The sequence below is a fragment of the Salmo salar genome, unplaced genomic scaffold, assembly GCF_965601325.2.
Source record: "Salmo salar unplaced genomic scaffold, fSalSal1 ptg000432l, whole genome shotgun sequence".
In the NCBI taxonomy this organism is placed as follows: Eukaryota; Metazoa; Chordata; class Actinopteri; order Salmoniformes; family Salmonidae; genus Salmo; species Salmo salar.
Window position 1 is genome coordinate 1542511 of NW_027675387.1, and position 23116 is coordinate 1565626.

The window sequence follows — 23116 nt, forward strand, 5'->3', positions numbered from 1 at the left end:
AACGAGGTGACACCAATCAGTGCGTCCTACGTGCTAACGAGCTAGACGGGCTAACGAGCTAGACGGGCTAACGAGCTAGACGTGTCAGCATTTAAAAACAAGAAAAACACATTTCTAAATAATATATATATATACAATCGAAATATTTTTGATCCTTTTTCTTTATCCTTTTTCTTACTATAGAATCCTAAAACTCACTAGCTTCTAGAACTCTCGTCTTCCTAAAACTCACTAGCTTCTAGAACTCTCGTCTTCCTAAAACTCACTAGCTTCTAGAACTCTCCTCTTCCTAAAACTCACTAGCTTCTAGAACTCTCGTCTTCCTAAATCCCACTAGCTTCTAGAACTCTCGTCTTCCTAAAACTCACTAGCTTCTAGAACTCTCATCCTCTTGGAACGAGCCCAAACAAAACTCATCTCCAACACGTAAAAACATGCAGTCATAATAAATTGTGATCCATGGCAACACACTGGCTAAACGCAAAACACAAATCTTTTTGACTGCCCACCTTTGAGACAATCAGAAACCAAGTTGTCCTTACCACAGACATGTCTGATTTCAAGAGGAAACTCCTGCAATATCCATAGTAACTTTTCACCTCACTGCGGAGCTTCTCTCTCTATTCAGGGTTCACTAGATAGGCATGTTGTTGGATCGGGGCCCAGTCCCCAATGTCATGCTCTAGTACATTTGGGTTGGCACATCTGAGAATGAACCCTGATATTCTAAAAGCAGGATAATGATGTCAATATAATTGTACCCAGAAATTGTCAGTTGGTTGCATAAATAATTATGATTACTAAATCTTACATGAATATTACACATGAAATATAAAAACCAAATGTACACCCCTTTGTTAATATGTATTAGCAATAATTCACTTAATGGCGAGGCATAAAATGTATCTTTGTCAGGCTTAATGTTTGAAATATGAGGTGATTTGAGTCATGCTTCTTCAGTAGTGGAAGGTTGTAAATAAATACTGGAGTGATGTAGGATTGCTCATATAATTGATTATTGTACTGTGACTATGTGTTTAGGCTGTAAGTATGTTGAAATTAAATTGTTTTCTTTTCAACTTTCAACTAAAACCAAACTTATATTGAATGTCGGGCATAGTCTTATTTTCAACGACATTTTGCTAGGTGAGATATCCCCAATGTCACAGTTTAAACGTGTCCAAATCAGTAGTACAAATGCAGAAACAGTTTGTGATAAATTGAAAACCTAAACATAAAATGTAATACATACACAAACATCTGTCACAATAATCATATTACTTGTATTATTTAAAACAAGCACCTTATAAAACTGTACAAGCACCAAAAACGCTGTTGTTTTGACAAGTAGCAATAAATCACTAATATCGATTAGGGGGGAAATCAGGTTGTACGTGCTGTTGAAACTAACACAACTAAAAAATAAACATATGGAAATGGCAGATGTATTTTACCTCACTGGTTAGAGGACAACCTGCAGAAGACAGTCAGCTACATTTTGGAGTGATGCATTTAAATGTAGGGGTCACTAAATAAAGGAACACAACACTTATTTGTCATCACTCATCAATATCATGTTGAAATCATTTGTACGACAGGAGGGAGATGAGGTTGCACATCCTGTTAAAACTAACAGCTCAAAAATCACACGGAATCTGGGAATAATGTGGAATAATCCCTGGTTAGAGGACAATTTATAGAAAACAGCTAGCTACATTTTGAAGTGATGCATTTTGATTCCAGTGGGTCACCAACGTGGTAAGTGTAACACAGCTCTTTTTTTGTTAGTCACTTTTTGTTAAATCTCATAAATAGTAACTATTCCATTTCAGACCTGGATTTTCCCCCTGAGGCTAATATCCATATCATGTTGAAATCAATAGAACAGGGGACAAACGTTTAGGGTTCTACATTGTGACATCACTAAAATACTCCTTCTACAATGTTTAAACATTCTACATTGTGACATCATTAAAATACTCCTTCTACAATGTTAAAACATTCTACATTGTGACATCATTAAAATACTCCTTCTACAATGTTTAAACATTCTACATTGTGACATCATTAAAATACTCCTTCTACAATGTTTAAACATTCTACATTGTGACATCACTAAAATACTCCTTCTACAATGTTAAAACATTCTACATTGTGACATCATTAAAATACTCCTTCTACAATGTTAAAACATTCTACATTGTGACATCATTAAAATACTCCTTCTACAATGTTAAAACATTCTACATTGTGACATTAATTCATTGATATCATGAAACAACTCCTTCATGAATTTTCTGATGTTTAATCAGAGATCTTTTATCAGAGTATCTCTTCCCACATTGATTACAGCTATGAGATTTCTCTCCTGTGTGTGTTCTCTGATGTGATACCAGGCTGTTTGACTGAGTAAAACTCTTCCCACATTCACCACAGCTATAAGGTTTCTCTCCTGTGTGTGTTCTCTGATGTGATACCAGGTTGGTTGACTGAGTAAAAGTCTTCCCACATTGATTACAGCTATGAGGTTTCTCTCCTGTGTGTATTCTCTGGTGTAAAGTCAGATAGAAAGATGTAGTAAAACTCTTCCCACATTGATCACAGCTATAAGGTTTCTCTCCTGTGTGTCTTCTCTGGTGCACTGTCAGCTCTCCAGATCGACAAAAACTCTTCCCACATTGATCACAGCTATAAGATTTCTCTCCTGTGTGTGTTCTCTGGTGTAGTGTCAAAGTTCTAGATGCAGCAAAATTCTTCCCACATTGACCACAGCTATAAGGTTTATCTCCTGTGTGTATTCTCTGGTGAGCTGTCAGCTCTCCAGATCGAGCAAAACTCTTCCCACATTGATCACAGCTATAAGATTTCTCTCCTGTGTGTATTCTCTGGTGAGCTGTCAGCTCTCCAGATCGAGCAAAACTCTTCCCACATTGATCACAGCTATAAGGTTTCTCTCCTGTGTGTGTTCTCTGGTGTTGAGTCAGATGGCAAGATGCAGCAAACCTCTTCCCACATTGACCACAGCTATAAGGTTTCTCTCCTGTGTGTATTCTCTGGTGTGAAGTCAGATGGCCAGATGTAGTAAAACTCTTCCCACATTGACCACAGCTATAAGATTTCTCTCCTGTGTGTGTTCTCTGATGAATTTTAATGCCTGATGAGGTGAATCTCTTCCCACAGTCAGAGCAGCAGTGAGTTCTCTTCCCTGTGGATCTCTGCAGGTGTTTATTGAGGTGTTCTAATGTGGAGAGACTCTTCTCTGCCTCTTCAGCATCATGAGGTTGTTGAGGCTCCCCAGAGGATCCATGATAGTCCCGTCTCTCTCCTGTGTGAACAACAAAGTCAGACAGATGATTAAAGGCCCACAACAGCGGTAATCCACTGTAAAAGGTGATGCCAACAGCGGAGCCATGATGTTGGACAACAATTGACGTCTGTAATGAATGTTAAAATTATTTGACAATTGTCTTAAAATGAGCTAGAATAGTCATATTTTGTCTTGTTTTCACATTAGTAGTAAAATCGATGATGGTAGGCTAGAAATAAGTTATTCATGTTGTTGAAACTCGAAGCAGTGTGCCAGACAACTCTTTGTATCCAATGTAGGCCCCTTTTTGTGTTTAATAAAATTGCGGCACGAGGGCGATGCACACACAATTTGATTGCATAAACTCCTCCCTGCTAATGAGGAAACCGCTAGTTATGGATGTAGTATATCTGGTAATGAGGAAACCACTAGTTATGGATGTAGTATATCTGGTAATGAGGAGACCACTAGTTATGGATGTAGTATATCTGGTAATGAGGAAACCACTAGTTATGGATGTAGTATATCTGGTAATGAGGAAACCACTAGTTATGGATGTAGTATATCTGGTAATGAGGAAACCACTAGTTATGGATGTAGTATATCTGGTAATGAGGAAACCACTAGTTATGGATGTAGTATATCTGGTAATGAGGAAACCACTAGTTATGGATGTAGTATATCTAGTAATGAGGAAACCACTAGTTATGGATGTAGAATATCTGGTAATGAGGAAACCACTAGTTATGGATGTAGTATATCTGGTAATGAGGAAACCACTAGTTATGGATGTAGTATATCTGGTAATGAGGAAACCACTAGTTATGGATGTAGTATATCTGCTAATGAGGAAACCACTAGTTATGGATGTAGTATATCTGGTAATGAGGAAACCACTAGTTATGGATGTAGTATATCTGGTAATGAGGAAACCACTAGTTATGGATGTAGTATATCTGCTAATGAGGAAACCACTAGTTATGGATGTAGTATATCTGGTAATGAGGAAACCACTAGTTATGGATGTAGTATATCTGCTAATGAGGAAACCACTAGTTATGGATGTAGTATATCTGGTAATGAGGAAACCACTAGTTATGGATGTAGTATATCTGGTAATGAGGAAACCACTAGTTATGGATGTAGTATATCTGGTAATGAGGAAACCACTAGTTATGGATGTAGTATATCTGAAATGGTGAGAAAAGATTTTAGTTTTTCACGATGTGAATGGGGGAAAACTCAGGGGAGTAACCTCCATTTCCAGGTTGATGATGAGTTCATTTCACACTACTTTGGATTATAATTGTAAGGCTTGTTTGAATTTCCTGCTTAATATAATGTTTGTGTCGTCATCGCAAATCAACCGCTTTGTACTTAAAAAACACTTCAACCAGTAAAATGCTCTTTGGCTTTTTCATCAGCCTGACAATGAGGGTTTGTACACTCTTTGCCAAATTGGCCCATAACTTCACCTAACAACAATCATACCTATGTAATGAACGAAGAAGCACTTTGGTTGTTGTTGCATGACATACATAGTGTCCTCTAGGACCCATAACAATAACATAGACCTACTGTAGGACCCATAACTTCACCTAACAATAACATAGACCTACTGTAGGACCCATAACTTCACCTAACAACAACATAGACCTACTGTAGGACCCATAACTTCACCTAACAACAACATAGACCTACTGTAGGACCCATAACTTCACCTAACAACAACATAGACCTACTGTAGGACCCATAACTTCACCTAACAACAACATAGACCTACTGTAGGACCCATAACTTCACCTAACAACAACATAGACCTACTGTAGGACCCATAACTTCACCTAACAACAACATAGACCTACTGTAGGACCCATAACTTCACCTAACAACAACATAGACCTACTGTAGGACCCATAACTTCACCTAACAACAACATAGACCTACTGTAGGGCCCATAACAACAAATATAGGAAAATAGCTCTGTGTGTTGAACAATAGCCTATCCATCAAGGAACAGTTCTCTACACATTATGAGCAAAGTAGGGATGTTGGATCCAACGTGGAGCGTATCTCTGTGTCCAAACAGACTAACGAGACCCTACTGTAAATCAACCAGACAATAACACATTATAAACATCCATTTGTTAGGGATGTTGGATCCAACATGGAGAACGGCATAACTGTCTTTACCAGAGTAATGAATGAAGAAGCACTTTGGTTGTTGTTGCATGTTGTGGCTTCTGTCATGTGACTGTCATTCAGAAAATGATTTCCTGGATCAGCTGATGATAGTTGAACATGTGACTGTAACTAAACAGCTACAGTATTAAGAATGATGTGTAATTATTGAAGAACTGCGTTAATGACAGTATCCATTTGGGTGTTGTCAATAAAGTTAAGGTGACTCTCGGTTAGAACCATTGGATTTAGTAAACTCTGAAATGATTTAGGATTTCTGTTCCCATGAAAACTGTTTTCCCAGCGTAACATAAGGAGACACTAAATGTTACGTAGGTAGAGAGCATTTCAGAGATCTGAATACAAAAAACTGTCCTAACAGGACAATAACCTAAACCACAAGGCCAAATCTACACTGGAGGAGCTTACCAAGATGACATTGAATGTTCCTGAGTGGCCTAGTTACAGTTTGGACTTAAATCATCTTGAAAGTCTATAGCAAGACTTGAAAATGGCTTTCTAGCAATGATCAACAACCAACTTGACAGAACAGGAAGGATTTTAAAAAGAATAATGAATATTCACATGAAGATCAGCCTCCTATTGGATGACATCACGACTTCCCATCAAGCCAACTCCTTGGAGGCCTTACTATGACATCACTCACTCCTTCTAGTTTGCAGTTGTTAAAAAAAACACTATTTTACTCAAAACATTTATTTGTTTCCCATTAGTGTGTTTATACTTTACTGTATTTATATATCACTTTTCAACAGGAAAAGTTTAAAAATCCCTGGAGGACGTCATGAACAATTCATACAGTACAAAAACATATTTGAGTGTAGAATGCCCTTTTAAAAATCACACATTAGTTCAACAACTGCAGAGTTTGTGTCCCTGTTTTATAAGATAGTACTCACTGTATTTACTGGTGTTAATCAGATCAATGTCCCTGTTTTATTAGATAGTAATCACTGTATTTACTGGTGTTAATCAGATCAATGTCCCTGTTTTATAAGATAGTACTCACTGTATTTACTGGTGTTAACCAGATCAATGTCCCTGTTTTATTAGATAGTACTCACTGTATTTACTAGTGTTAATCAGTTCTCCAGTCTTCTCTTCTTCGTCCTCCTCTAATGTGACAGTAATCTCCCCCTCTTCATCTTTCACTCCAAAAACTGCATCTTCCTCCTTTTCTTTCACAGTAACATCCTCCTCCTCTTTCACTCTGAACGCGTCTTCCTCTTCTTTCACTGTAACGTCTTTCTCTTCTTTTTTCACGGTAACAGCCTCACCCTCTACTTGTTTTTGTATTGTAACAGCCTCCTCCTCCTCCTCTTTCACGAGAGCTTCTTTCTCCGTCCAGCAGACCTCTTCTTTAGCAGGAGGAGAGTAGCTTAGTGAACTCATGGTCGGGGATGTTAGCTAGCTAGGCTAGTGCTAACTTAACCAGCCAGCTAGTTGACTTACAACGTAAATATTAAATTAAATGGGGTAGCTCGTTGTTTCCACATAAGTATGTTTAAATCAGAGTGGCAAATAAACCACGAAATTGTCCAAAGAACTTGAATGTTCCGACTTTGTTGGCTAGCGAGCTACCGAGGTGGCTGCAGTTGTTGAAGAAGAGTTCCGTCCACTAGATTATACGTCACACTAGAAACATCGCCTGAAAGACACATATCGCCATCTGCTGTCTGGAGGGAGGAAACGCAGTTGAGGAGGGAAAACTATTTTTATTCTTCTTCATTGAATTATAATATTATAAAGCAGTTTAGGGAAACGTTTTTTTTTTCCTCTCTATTAAATATGAATATTATATCAACACGTATAAAGAGCAACAAGTGTTGTTTGATTAGTTCAGTTTTTTATGATAATTTAAAACAAACTCTACATCTACTCCACATCTGTATTTCTGACTCAGTCAAAAAACAAGATATCAAAATAAGAACCTAGTTATTAATACCCTTGATAAAGATGAGCAAAAATGTATAAAATAAATCAACTTTAACCACTACCAGGATATTTTAGCCCAAAACCTGGTTACCTCTCTGCTAGGAGGCTGAAACTTGGCCATAAGTGGATCTTCCAGCAAAACAAAGAAACTGTAAATTGGGTACAAAATCAAAAATGTTCTATGGCCAACTCAGTCTTCGGACTTGAACTCCATTGAAAACCTGTGGTTTGAATTTAACAGGGCAGTCCATAAGACAGACTAAATAAATCAAGGACCTGGAGAGATTCTGTATGGAGGAATGGTCTAAGATACCACCCAATGTGTTCTCTAATCTCATTAAACATTTCAGTGTCATTATCCTCCCAAGGGGAGAGTGCTGGAGTATTGAAAACATGGGTAGCAATAATTCAGACCCCTGCCTTTTGAGAATTACATGTTAAACTAAATCTCTTTCTCTGAGCAATTGTATTAGTATAAAATAATATAATTTCCCTTTTTTTTTGGTGTAACAATACATCATGTAGATGTATATAATGAACAGACTAGGTCTATACTGCTCCTACATGGTGTAACAATACATCATGTAGATGTATATAATGAACAGACTAGGTCTATACTGCTCCTACATGGTGTAACAATACATCATGTAGATGTACATAATGAACAGACTAGGTCTATACTGCTCCTACATGGTGTAACAATACATCAGGTAGATGTATATAATGAACAGACCTAGGTCTATACTGCTCCTACATGGTGTAACAATACATCATGTAGATGTACAGTGGGGGGGAAAAGTATTTGATCCCCTGCTGATTTTGTACATTTGCCCACTTACAAAGAAATAATCAGTCTATAATTTTAATAGTAGGTTTATTTGAGCAGTGAGAGACAGAATAACAACAAAAAAATCCAGAAAAAATGCATGTCAAAAATGTTATAAATTGATTTGCATTTTAGTGAGGGAAATAAGTATTTGACCCCCTCTCAATCAGAAAGATTTCTGGCTCCCAGGTGTCTTTTATACAGGTAACGAGCTGAGATTAGGAGCACACTCTTAATGGGAGTGCTCCTAACTGTAGAGGGATAATCCCAGTGCAGTACAGGTAGAGCATGGTGTTTGGTTTACATGTGTAGTAGAGGGATAATTCCAGTGCAGTACATGTGTAAAGGGTGTTGAGGGATATTTCCAGTGCAGTACATGTGTAAAGCGTGTAGAGGGATAAACCCAGTGCAGTACATGTGTAAAGGGTGTTGAGGGATAATCCCAGTGCAGTACATGTGTAAAGGGTGTAGAGGGATAATCCCAGTGCAGTACATGTGTAAAGGGTGTTGAGGGATAATTCCTGTACAGTACATGTGTAAAGGGTGTTGAGGGATAATCCCAGTGCAGTACATGTGTAAAGGGTGTTGAGGGATAATTCCAGTACAGTACATGTGTAAAGGGTGTTGAGGGATAATCCCAGTGCAGTACATGTGTAAAGGGTTTTGAGGGATTATTCCAGTGCAGTACATGTGTAAAGGGTGTTGAGGGATAATTCCAGTGCAGTACATGTGTAAAGGGTGTTGAGGGATTATTCCAGTGCAGTACATGTGTAAAGGGTGTTGAGGGATAATCCCAGTGCAGTACATGTGTAAAGGGTGTAGAGGGATAATTCCAGTGCAGTACATGTGTAAAGGGTGTTGAGGGATAATCCCAGTGCAGTACATGTATTGAGGGTGTTGAGGGATAATCCCAGTGCAGTACATGTGTAGAGGGTGTTGAGGGATAATTCCAGTGCAGTACATGTGTAAAGGGTGTACAGGGATAATCCCAGTGCAGTACATGTGTAAAGGGTGTTGAGGGATAATTCCAGTGCAGTACATGTGTAGAGGGATAATTCCAGTGCAGTACATGTGTAAATGGTGTTGAGGGATAATTCCAGTGCAGTACATGTGTAGAGGGATAATTCCAGTGCAGTACATGTGTAGAGGGATAATTCCAGTGCAGTACATGTGTAAAGGGTGTTGAGGGATAATCCCAGTGCAGTACATGTGTAAAGGGTGTTGAGGGATAATTCCAGTGCAGTACATGTGTAGAGGGATAATTCCAGTGCAGTACATGTGTAAATGGTGTTGAGGGATAATTCCAGTGCAGTACATGTGTAGAGGGATAATTCCAGTGCAGTACATGTGTAGAGGGATAATTCCAGTGCAGTACATGTGTAAAGGGTGTTGAGGGATAATCCCAGTGCAGTACATGTGTAAAGGGTGTACAGGGATAATTCCAGTGCAGTACATGTGTAAAGGGTGTTGAGGGATAATCCCAGTGCAGTACATGTGTAAAGGGTGTAGAGGGATAATTCCAGTGCAGTACATGTGTAGAGGGATAATTCCAGTGCAGTACATGTGTAAAGGGTGTTGAGGGATAATCCCAGTGCAGTACATGTGTAAAGGGTGTAGAGGGATAATTCCAGTACAGTACATGTGTAAAGGGATAATCCCAGTGCAGTACATGTGTAAAGGGTGTAGAGGGATAATCCCAGTGCAGTACATGTGTAAAGGGTGTAGAGAGATAATTCCAGTGCAGTACATGTGTAAAGGGTGTAGAGGGATTATTCCAGTACAGTACATGTGTAAAGGGATAATCCCAGTGCAGTACATGTGTAAAGGGTGTAGAGGGATAATCCCAGTGCAGTACATATGTAAAGGGTGTAGAGGGATAATTCCAGTGCAGTACATGTGTAAAGGGTGTAGAGGGATTATTCCAGTACAGTACATGTGTAAAGGGATAATCCCAGTGCAGTACATGTGTAAAGGGTGTAGAGGGATAATCCCAGTGCAGTACATATGTAAAGGGTGTAGAGGGATAATTCCAGTGCAGTACATGTGTGAAGTGTGTAGAGGGATAATTCCAGTGCAGTACATGTGTAAAGGGTGTTGAGGGATAATCCCAGTGCAGTACATGTGTAAAGGGTGTAGAGGGATAATTCCAGTGCAGTACATGTGTAAAGGGTGTTGAGGGATAATCCCAGTGCAGTACATGTGTAAAGGGTGTTGAGGGATAATTCCAGTGCAGTACATGTGTAAAGGGTGTAGAGGGACAATTCCAGTGCACCGATTATTGACTGGAGACTTAAAATGCTGAAAACAGGTCCCTAGTGGAATGACAACAACATGGCTGCTTGTTAAAGAAGAGATGGAGAGAGAGACAGAGATAACCATATACATTGCACATGGACCGTAAGAAATCCTGAAGGTATTGAAATGCCTGGGCTCGCAGGGGATGTGTTAATTCATAACCCATCATTTATACCTGTTAATTCATAACCCATCATTTATACCTGTTAGTTCATAACCCATCATTTATACCTGTTCATTCATAACCCATCATTTATACCTGTTCATTCATAACCCATCATTTATACCTGTTAATTCATAACCCATCATTTATACCTGTTAGTTCATAACCCATCATTTATACCTGTTAGTTCATAACCCATCATTTATACCTGTTAATTCATAACCCATCATTTATACCTATTAGTTCATAACCCATCATTTATACCTGTTAATTCATAACCCATCATTTATACCTGTTAGTTCATAACCCATCATTTATACCTTTTGCTTGAAGGGGGTGGTTCAGGCAGGCTGGCCCGCTCCCTAACCATACTTCTTACTTGACAGGAACTAATGGGGATCCATAATAAACCCTAGGAAGAGTAGCTGCTGCCTTGACAGGAAATAATGGGGATCCATAATAAACCCCAGGAAGAGTAGCTGCTGCCTTGGCAGGAACTAATGGGGATCCATAATAAACCCCAGGAAGAGTAGCTGCTGCCTTGGCAGGAAATAATGGGGATCCATAATAAACCCCAGGAAGAGTATCTGCTGCCTTGGCAGGAACTAATGGGGATCCATAATAAACCCCAGGAAGAGTAGCTGCTGCCTTGGCAGGAACTAATGGGGATCCATAATAAACCCCAGGAAGAGTAGCTGCTGCCTTGGCAGGAACTAATGGGGATCCATAATAAACCCCAGGAAGAGTAGAAGAGTAGCTGCTGCCTATATTTGTGTCTCTTTACTCTCGGATTCTAAAAAGCTAATTAGCATCAAAGTAGACGACATGGAAGACTACAAATCCCTGCGAGCTCCTGCATGTCATCTCTAGCCAACACCTTTCACAGAACAGTTCACTGAATTGTCCATTGAAATTCATTTTGACACTTTAATCATTGCTACATTAAGGCCTGATTGGTGGAGTGCTGCAGAGATGGTTGTCCTTCTCGAAGGTTCTCCCTTCTCCAGAGAGTAACTCTGGAGCTCTGTCAGAGTGAACATCGGGTTCTTGTTCACCTCCCTGACCAAGGCCCTTCTCCCACGATTTCTCAGTTTGGCCAGGCGGCCAGCTCTAGGAAGAGTCTTGGTGGTTCCAAACTTCTTCCATTTAAGAATGATGGAGGCCACTGTGTTCTTGGGGACCTTCAATGCTGAAGAAAGTTTCTCGAAACAATCCTGTCTCAGAGCTCTATGGACAATTCCTTTGACCTCATGGCTTGGTTTTTGCTCTGACATGCACTGTAAACTGTGGGACCTTACATAGACAGGTGTGTGCCTTTCCAAATCATGTCTAATCAATTGAATTTACCGCAGGTGGACTCCAATCAAGTTGTAGAAACATCTCAAGGATAATCAATGGAAACAGGATGCATCTGAGCTCAATTCTGAGTCTCATAGCAAAGGGTCTGAATACTCAAGTAAATACATTTGAAAAAATGTTTTTAAAAAAAAAACTGTTTTTGGTTTGTCATTATGGGGTATTGTGTGTAGATTGATGAGGGGAAACAGTTATTACATTTTAGAATAAGGCTGTAATGTAACAAAATGTGGAAAAGTGAAGGGGTCTGAATACTTTACGAATGCACTGTATACCACTGGTAGAGTTTTCTATCATTGGCAGTTTTGTACACAGTCATGTGATACGTGGTATAGAAAAGTCCAATCTTAGGAGAGTACATGGGAGGCACTATACTGTGTGTCTGCAGTTGTCTATCTGGTCAAAAACACTGATACAGGTGCCCCTCCACCCTCTGGTGGGATGGATCATGTCTACAGAGAAACTTAGATTCAAATACTTAGATATGTGTGTATTGGGTATATGTTGTGAAATTGTTAAATATTACTTGTTAGATATTACTGCACTGTTGGAGTTAGAAACACAAGCATTTCAATACACCCGCAATAATATCTGCTTACCAAGTGTATGTGACCAATAAAATGTGATTTTTATTTGAAATTAACATCCTATTTATCAAAGGTGCTTTTGTCTGGGGTCAAAATGACTCCAAAGGATTTGAATTTGTTAAAAGTCCATATTGATACAGAAACACTAAACCATGATTTAGATTTATTAACAACCAGTTGATTGCCAAAGTCATGAAAAATTGGAAGAATTGAATAAACCACATTTTGGCTATGATAAAAGATATGCCTCGGGTCAAAATGATCCATGTCAGAAGTATGGTTCAATGAAAATATGTAGTGGGTGTAAAGTTTGTTTTAAATTCTCACTCATTAAACACGAATCAATCAACACATGCTTCTCTTTGAACGACTTAATATAATATTAAACTTTTATGAAATAAATGAAAAATAAACGTTTGGTTCCTCAACTGCGTTGCCCAGTCCAGTCAGCAGATGGCGATGTGCGTCTTTTAGGTTCAGGCGATGCTGCCAGTGTGACGTATAATCTAGTGGACGGGACGCTCCTTCAACAACAACAGCTAGTCAGACACCTCGGTAGCTTTCTAGCAAACATAGCTACAACATTCACGCTCTTTACACTGTTTTGGTGTATATTAGTCGATGTGTATTAAACACACTTCTGTCGTATGTACTTGTTGGCCCATTTAATTATATATTTACGTTGTTTGTCAGCTAGCTGGTTTGCTAAGTTATCTTAGAACTAGGCTAGTCGCTAATGCTAACTAGCTAACATCTCCGACCATGAGTTTACTAAGCTACTCTCCTCCTGCTAAAGAAGAGGAGGTCTGCTGGACGGAGGAAGAAACTCTTGTGAAAGAGGAGGAGGAAGAGAAGGATGTTACAATACAAAAACAAGTAGAGGGTGAAGCTGTTACAGTGAAAGAAGAAGAGAAAGACGTTTCAGTGAAAGAAGAGGAAGACTCGTTCAGAGTGAAAGAGGAGGAGGATGTTACAGTAAAAGAAGAGGAGGATGCAGTTTATGGAGTGAAAGAGGAAGAGGGGGAGATGACTGTTACATCGATAGAGGAGGAAACTGGACATCTGGGCCCGGTTTCCCAAACGCAACTTAAGGCGTCCAATGGTTCTAACGGTGAACTTAGCCATAAGATGGTTTTGAGAAACCGTTCCCTGATTAACACTAGTAAGTACTGTCTTAAAAACAGAGGCACAAACTCTGCAGTTGTTGAACTGATGTGTGGTGTTAAAGGGGAAATATGCAATAGCTACATCCATATTTAGACTTTATAATTATTAATTTATAGCCATTGATTCTTGAAGAATATAACACATGCCTCATGAGCTTAGTTCAACTGTTGTACCCCATCAGAACCCCAAATAAGCTTTTTTTACTCCAATGTTTAGAAATGTAAACCAACACTGTATAGCCTCAACATAGTTAAAACTATAATGTTGACATCATGGATGGTTTGTCCTTGCATCCATAGGTCTGTCTATGAATTTGAAATTAGTTACATTTCTCCAGCCCCATCATCATCTTATTACCAAAACAGTGGTGGAATTACAGATTTGTTATTGTTTGGACTGCAGATTGATTGATTGTTGTGTGGCTTGTTTAAAGGGGTAACCTAGGTTTTAAACAGAAACAAAATGGCTGTCCAGAGACTTGGTTTGGTAAACAGCTGAGGGATGGGGGCTGGAGAAATGTAACCACTCTCAAATTCATAGAGGAAGCTATTGTATCAACCTTAATCCAAAACCTAGCGACCTCTTCAAGAAGTTCAGACATCTTGGCGTAACAGTTATGTTGGCTTGACAGTTGCTGGACCCAGGTTTGAGTCCAGCTCAGGGCTACCCCCTGAATTGACTACACTATAAATACAAGGACTGGCCACCCATGAGGTCAAAATTATAGTTTTAACCTGATTTCAAGGCTATATAGTATATTCTATAATTGGCAGTTAAGATTTGCTGTGGGGGTCAAATTGTTGTCAAATTGGAAGTTTACATACACTTATGTTGGCGTCATTAAAACTCGTTTTTCAACCACTCCACACATTTCTTGTTAACTAACTGTAATTTTGGCAAGTCGGTTAGGACATCTACTTTGTGCATGACACAAGTAATTTTTTCAACAGTTGTTTACAGACAGATTATTTCACTTATAATTCACTGTATCACAATTCCAGTGGGTTTGAAGTTTACATACACTAAGTTGACTGTGCCTTTAAACAGCTTGGAGAATTCCAGAGAATTATGCCATGGCTTTAGAAGCTTCTGATAGGCTAATTGACATCATTTGAGTCAATTGGAGGTGTACCTGTGGATGTGTTTCAAGGCATACCTTCAAACTCGGTGCCTCTTTGCTTGACATCATGGGAATATCAAAAGAAATCAGCCAAGACCTCAGTCTGGTTCATCCTTGGGAGCAATTTCCAAACGCCTGAAGGTACCACGTTCATCTGTACAAACAATAGTACGCAAGTATAAACACCATGGGACCACGCGGCTGTCATACCGCTCAGGATAGAGACGCGTTCTGTCTCCTAGAGATTAACGTTCTTTGGTGCGAAAAGAGCAAATCAATCCCAGAACAACAGCAAAGGACCTTGTGAAGATGCTGGAGGAAACAGGTACAAAAGTATCTATATCCAAAGTAAAACAAGTCCTATATCTGAAAGGCCGCTCACCAAGGAAGAAGCCACTGCTCCAAAACTGCCATAAAAAAAAGCCAGACTACGGTTTGCAACTGCACATGGGGACAAAGATCGTACATTTTGAAAAAATGTCATCTGGTCTGATTATACAAAAATAGAACGGTTTGGCCATAATGACCATCGTTATGTTTGGAGGGAAAAGGGGGAGGCTTGCAAGCCGAAGAACACCATCCCAACTGTGAAGCACAGGGGTGGCAGCATCATATTGTGGGGATGCTTTGCTGCAATAGGGGCTAGTGCAGTTCACAAAATAGATGGCGTCATGAGGAAGGAAAAGTATGTCGATATATTGAAGCAATATCTCAAGACATCCGTCAGGAAGTTAAAGCTTGGTTGCAAGTGAGTCTTCCATATGGACAATGACCCCAAGCACACTTCCAAAGTTGTGGCAAAATGGCTGAAGGACAACAATGTATTGGAATGGCTATCACAAAGCCCTGACCTCCATCCTATAGAACATTTGTGGGCAGATCTGAAAAAGCGTGTACGAGCAAAGAGACCTACAAACCTGACTCAGTTACACCAACTCTGTCAGGAGGAATGGGCCAAAATTCACCCAACTTATTGTGGGATGCTTGTGGGAGGCTACCCAAAACGTTTGACCCAAGTTAAACAATTTAAAGGCAATACAACCAAATGCTAATTGAGTGTATGTAAACTTCTGACCCACTGGGAATGTGATGAACGAAATAAAAGCTAAAATAAATCATTCTCTCTACTATTATTCTGACATTTCACATTCTTAAAATAAAGTGGTGATCCTACTTGACCTAAGACAGGGAAGAATTTCCACTCGGATTAAATGTTAGGAATTGTGAGAAACTGAGTTTAAATGTATTTGGCTAATGTGTATGTAAACTTCCGACTTCAACTGTATACATAGATTCAATTACATTAAGGGTGAAACATACCTAGATTCAATAACATTTATATGTTTCAATAACATTCATGAATTGGTTTGAAACCTTTGTTTTAGAACCTTCTCAAAGTTGGTGCCTTGACGGTTTCTCACTCGTACCCTGACTTTTTAAAAGGGATTTTGGGACAATTAGCTTAGTTTATAACATGTATTTTAGGAACTGCGTGTCACAGCATGACAATGTGAACATGATTGGTCGACAGTCTCTTGGATGGGCATTAAACATTTGAATAAAGCTGTAATTTAACAAAATGTGGAAAAGGGGAAGGGGTCTGAACTTTCTGAATGCTCTATGTTTTATTATATTTTTCAAATGTAACCTTTATTTAACTAGACAAGTCAGTTAAGAACAAATTCTTTTTTACAATGACGGACGACGCTTGGCCAATTGTGCGTCTCCCTATGGGACTCCCAATCACGGCCGGTTGGGATACAGCCAGGATTCGAACCAGGGTCTGTAGTGACGCCTCAAGCACTGAAATGCACCACTCGGGAGCCCCAAAATCATCTTCCCCAACTAAAATAAATCTTGGCCAACCAAGAGTCTAATTTTGTTTCTACCAATCGATTGGTTGAAAATTTCGAATGTGTATTTTTCCATATATAAACACCACCCACGTGTATTAACCTGTTACGGCTAGGGGGCAGTATTTTCACGGCTGGATAAAAAACGTACCCGATTCAATCTGGTTACTAATCCTGCCCAGTAACTAGAATATGCATATAATTATTGGCTTTGGATAGAAAACACCCTAAAGTTTCTAAAACTGTTTGAATGGTGTCTGTGAGTATAACAGAACTCATATGGCAGGCAAAAACCTGAGAAGATTTCATGCAGGAACTGGCCTGTCTGACAAGGTGTCGTTCTTCTTGTCTCTGTTTATTGAAGAGTGAGGATCTTAGCTGTCCCGTTTGGGTAGTGGCTGGTTACAGTACTGTGAGACTCAGGCTCGTGCCCGCGTCGACCGAAAGGTTTGTTTTCATTCCTCTGTTTAGCTAAATGGACATTCCCGGTCGGAATATTATCGCTTTTTTACGAGAAAAATGGCATAAAAATGGATTTTAAACAGCGGTTGACATGCTTCGAAGTACGGTAATGGAATATTTAGATTTTTTTTGTCACGAATTGCGCCATGCGTGCGACCCTTCTTTACCATTCGGATAGTGTCTGGGACGCACGAACAAAACGCCGCTATTCGGATATAACGATGGATTATTTTGGACCAAACCAACATTTGTTATTGAAGTAGCAGTCCTGGGAGTGCATTCTGACGAAGACAACAAAAGGTAATCAAACTTTTATAATAGTAAATCTGATATTGGTGAGTGCTAAACTTGCCGGGTGTCTAAATAGCTAGCCCGTGATGCCTGGGCTATGTACTTAGAATATTGCAAAATGTGCTTTCACCAAAAAGCTATTTTAAAATCGGACATATCGAGTGAATAGAGGAGTTATGTATCTATAATTCTTAAAATAATTGTTATGCTTTTTGTGAACATTTATCGTGAGTAATTTAGTAAATTGTTAGCAAATTCCCCGGAAGTTTGCGGGGGGTATGCTAGTTCTGAACGTCACATGCTAATGTAAAAAGCTGTTTTTTGATATAAATATGAACTTGATTGAACAAAACATGCATGTATTGTATAACATAATGTCCTAGGTGTGTCATCTGATGAAGATCATCAAAGGTTAGTGCTGCATTTAGCTGTCTTCTGGGTTTTTGTGACATTATATGCTAGCTTGAAAAATGGGTGTCTGATTATTTCTGGCTTGGTACTCTGCTGACATAATCTAATGTTTTGCTTTCGGTGTAAAGCCTTTTTGAAATCGGACAGTGTGGTTAGATAAAGGAGAGTCTTATCTTTAAAATGCTGTGAAATAGTCATATGTTTGAAAAATTGAAGTTTTTGTATTTTTGAGGAATTTGTAATTCGCGCCACGCCTATCATTGGATATTGGAGCAGGTGTTCCGCTAGCGGAACGTCTAGATGTAAGAGGTTAATAAAATAAAAATTATTCTCGACCAGGTTGAAATACTATCAGACATCCCCAAATGGGCACATTTATAGGCCTACATTTGTGTACAGGCCAGGTAGATTAATCCTACTTCTATATGTGTAATCAGGTGCCCGTCCTTACTCAACATTGACAGGAGTTTCAAACAAAAGACAATGAATAAATTGACAAAACTGCGGGGTCAGGTCTGGGTGGTCTGCCAGGGGTCGTTTCATTTAGTATCCGATTGGGTCGGCATGGGGAATGATTGTATTTTCCCATAGTATGTTGTACCGAAGTTGACCGACTGAAAGGGAGTGTAACTTTGATTATAATTACACTTCCCTGAAGGAGGGAAACGAGGTACAACACCTGTTTGGTCCCGCCCTTTCCTGGGTCGGTGAAGAGCGATATTAAATTTAAGGAATAAATCCGAGCCTCACGGTCATCACCTGTGGAAGGCGGGGCTTCCAGAGAGGCACGGATTTAATAGTATGTTGTACCTAGTTTCCCTCCTTCAGGGAACAGTAGTTATAGTCATAACATGAGGATTTAATTGTATGTTGTACCTAGTTTCCCTCCTTCAGGGAACAGTAGTTATAGTCATAACGTTAAGCTTGTCATATGATGAACTTTAACTTAAATACTGGATCTTGCTGTCGGACAGTTTTTTTGTATTCAGATCTCTGAAATGCTCTCTAATTACGTAACATTTAGTGTCTCCTTATATTACGCTGGGAAAACAGTTTTCATGGGCACAGAAATCCTAAATCATTTCAGAGTTTGCTAAATCCAATGGTTCTAACCAAGAGTCATCTTAACTTTATTGACAACACCCAAATGGATACTGTCATTAACGTGGTTCTTCAATAATAACACATACTTCTTAATACTGTAGCTGTTTAGTTCCAGTCACATGTTCAACTATCATCAGCTGATCCAGGAAATCATTTTCTGAATGACAGTCACATGACAAACATCACAACATGCAACAACAACCAAAGTGCTTCTTCATTCATTACTCTGGTAAAGACAGTTATGCCGTGCTCCATGTTGGATCCAACATCCCTAACAAATTGATGTTTATAGTGTGTTATTGTCTGCTTGATTTACAGCGGGGTCTCGTTAGTCTGTTTGGACACAGAGATACTTAGTCTTATCTTTCAAATGGTGTAAAATAGTCATATGTTTGAGAAATTGAAGTTATAGCATTTTTAAGGTTTTTGTATTCCGCGCCACGCTCTACCGTTGGATATTAGTGAGGCGTTCCGCTAGCGGAACGTCTAGATGCAAATGTACAAACCCTCATTGTCAGGCTGATGTTAAAGCTAGCCAAAGAGCATTTTACTGGTTGAAGTGTTTTTTAAGTATAAATTAGTTGATTTGCGACAATAACACAAACATATTAAGCAGGAGATTCAAACGAGCCTTACAGTTATAATCCAAAAGTAATGTGAAATGCATTCATAAGCAACCTGGAAATGGAGGCTATTTTTGCTGTCAGCCTATGAGAACTCCCCTGAGTTTTCCCCCATGGTGGTGAATTAGTGAATAGACACAGAGCTTAATGTGAGTTTCCTTGAGTAGCACTCCTGATCTTGCGCTGTAATATTCAGAATACATTGTGAAAAACTAAAATCTTAGCTCACCATTTTTGCTCCAGGCAGATATACTACATCCATAACTAGTGGTTTCCTCATTACCAGATATACTACATCCATAACTAGTGGTTTCCTCATTACCAGATACACTACATCCATAACTAGTGGTTTCCTCATTACCAGATATACTACATCCATAACTAGTGGTTTCCTCATGACCAGATATACTACATCCATAACTAGTGGTTTCCTCATTACCAGATATACTACATCCATAACTAGTGGTTTCCTCATGACCAGATATACTACATCCATAACTAGTGGTTTCCTCATTACCAGATATACTACATCCATAACTAGTGGTTTCCTCATGACCAGATATACTACATCCATAACTAGTGGTTTCCTCATTACCAGATATACTACATCCATAACTAGTGGTTTCCTCATTACCAGATATACTACATCCATAACTAGTGGTTTCCTCATTACCAGATATACTACATCCATAACTAGTGGTTTCCTCATTAGCAGATATACTACATCCATAACTAGTGGTTTCCTCATTACCAGATATACTACATCCATAACTAGTGGTTTCCTCATTACCAGATATACTACATCCATAACTAGTGGTTTCCTCATTACCAGATATACTACATCCATAACTAGTGGTTTCCTCATTACCAGATATACTACATCCATAACTAGTGGTTTCCTCATTACCAGATATACTACATCCATAACTAGTGGTTTCCTCATTAGCAGGGAGGAGTTTCTACAACCAGATTGTGTGTGCATCGCCCTCGTGCTGCAATTTTAGCAAACACAGAAAGGGGCCTATATTGGAGACCAAAAGTCGTCTGGTACACTGCTTACAACGGCTTGATTTGTTTGATCTGATCAATTCTTCTTAGCTAGCTACATAGCCGTCTTTGTATCAAAGATAATTGTGTAGTTTAGAGTAACTGAGTAATTATCGAGGCTAGCTATCTTCGTCCTCCTAACGTAGTCAACACTGCTAGCTGCTAGCTAGCTAGTCATCACTGTTAGCTAGCCAACTTCTACCGACTAGCAGCACCGCAGAAACTATTACATTACAACGCAACGACTTGATTAGTGTGGTGTTAGTGTTAGTTAGCCAGCTACATAGTTGTCTGTGCTGTCTCTGTATCTAAGATAATTGTGTAGTTTGAGTTTGAGTATTATGGAGGTGTGCTAGCCAGCCGCGACGCGGCGCCAGACTTACTCAACACACCTAGTCATCATTAACCCACTGCCAGATAGCCATCCGTTACCGACTAGCAGCGCTGTAGTTACTAATACTTCACAACGGAACGATTTGACTAGTGCAGTGTTACCTAGCTAGCTACCTAGTTGTCTTTGTCATAGCTTGATAATTGTTAATTGATAATTGTTAGCTAGCCAGCCATCGAGGTTAGCTAGCCAGCTATTTCCGTCCCCCGCGACGCCATTTTTCCTAACCTAGCCAACTATTACCGACGAGCAGCATTGTTGAAACTAAATACACTACAAGGAACGTCTTGATTAGTGTTATGTTAGCTAGCTAGCTACAAAGTTGCTTTGTATCATGACAAGGTGTAGTACTGAAACTACCGAGGTTACCTAGCCAGCTACACGTTCAAAGTCAACAACGCAGCCACTGCTAGCTAGCCTACTCCACCAGCCAGCAGTACTGTATCATTTTAGTCAATAACATTTTTGCAACGTAAGCTTAACTTCCTGAACATTCGAGACGTGTAGTCCACTTGTCACTCCAATCTCATTTGCATTAGCGTAGCCTCTTCTGTAGCTTGTCTACTATGTGTCTGCCTATCCCTGTTCTCTCTCCTCTGCACAGGCCATACAAACGCTCCACACCGCGTGGCCGCTGCCGCTCTAACCTGGTGGTCCCAGCGCGCACGACCCACGTGGAGTTCCAGGTCTCCGGCAGCCTCTGGAACTGCCGGTCTGCGGCCAACAAGGCTGAGTTCATCTCAGCCTATGCTACCCTCCAGTCCCTAGACTTCCTGGCGCTGACGGAAACATGGATCACCACAGATAACACTGCTACTCCTACTGCTCTCTCCTCGTCTGACTACGTGTTCTTGCATACCCCTAGAGCATCGAGCCAGCGGGGTGGTGGCACTGGAATCCTCATCTCTCCCAAGTGGACATTCTCTCTTTCTCCCCTGACCCATCTGTCTATCTCCTCATTTGAATTCCATGCTGTCACAGTTACCAGCCCTTTCAAGCTTAACATCCTTATCATTTATCGCCCTCCAGGTTCCCTTGGAGAGTTCATCAATGAGCTTGACGCCTTGATAAGTTCCTTTCCTGAGGATGGCTCACCTCTCACAGTTCTGGGTGACTTTAACCTCCCCACGTCTACCTTCGACTCATTCCTCTCTGCCTCCTTCTTTCCACTCCTCTCCTCTTTCGACCTCACCCTCTCACCTTCCCCCCCTACTCACAAGGCAGGCAATACGCTTGACCTCATCTTTACTAGATGCTGTTCTTCCACTAATCTCATTGCAACTCCCCTCCAAGTCTCCGACCACTACCTTGTATCCTTTTCCCTCTCGCTCTCATCCAACACTTCTCACTCTCCCCCTACTCGGATGGTATTGCGCCGTCCCAACCTTCGCTCTCTCTCTCCCGCTACTCTCTCCTCTTCCATCCTATCATCTCTTCCCTCTGCTCAAACCTTCTCCAACCTATCTCCTGATTCTGCCTCCTCAACCCTCCTCTCCTCCCTCTCTGCATCCTTTGATTTCCTCTGTCCCCTATCCTCCAGGCCGGCTCGGTCCTCCCCTCCTGCTCCGTGGCTCGACGACTCACTGCGAGCTCACAGAACAGGGCTCCGGGCAGCCGAGCGGAAATGGAGGAAAACTCGCCTCCCTGCGGACCTGGCATCCTTTCACTCCCTCCTCTCTACATTTTCCTCTTCTGTCTCTGCTGCTAAAGCCACTTTCTACCACTCTAAACTCCAAGCATCTGCCTCTAACCCTAGGAAGCTCTTTGCTACCTTCTCCTCCCTCCTGAATCCTCCTCCCCCTCCCCCCCCCTCCTCCCTCTCTGCGGATGACTTCGTCAACCATTTTGAAAAGAAGGTTGACGACATCCGATCCTCGTTTGCTAAGTCAAACGACACTGCTGGTCCTGCTCACACTGCCCTACCCTGTGCTTTGACCTCTTTCTCCCCTCTCTCTCCAGATGAAATCTCGCGTCTT

At 40.3% G+C, this 23116-nt stretch overlaps 1 protein-coding gene across 1 annotated transcript in view; it reads right to left on the bottom strand.

Moving 5' to 3' along the window:
* Nucleotides 1-2123: 2123 nt before the first annotated feature.
* LOC145876050 (uncharacterized) overlaps nt 2124-23116 on the bottom strand; it is a 42831-nt gene continuing 21838 nt past the window's right edge. Inside the window, exon 2 of the mRNA XM_082971821.1 lies at nt 2124-3040. Within this exon, the coding sequence (XP_082827947.1) occupies nt 2271-3040 (770 nt within the window). The 3' untranslated portion in view covers nt 2124-2270. The remainder of the gene's footprint in view (nt 3041-23116) is intronic.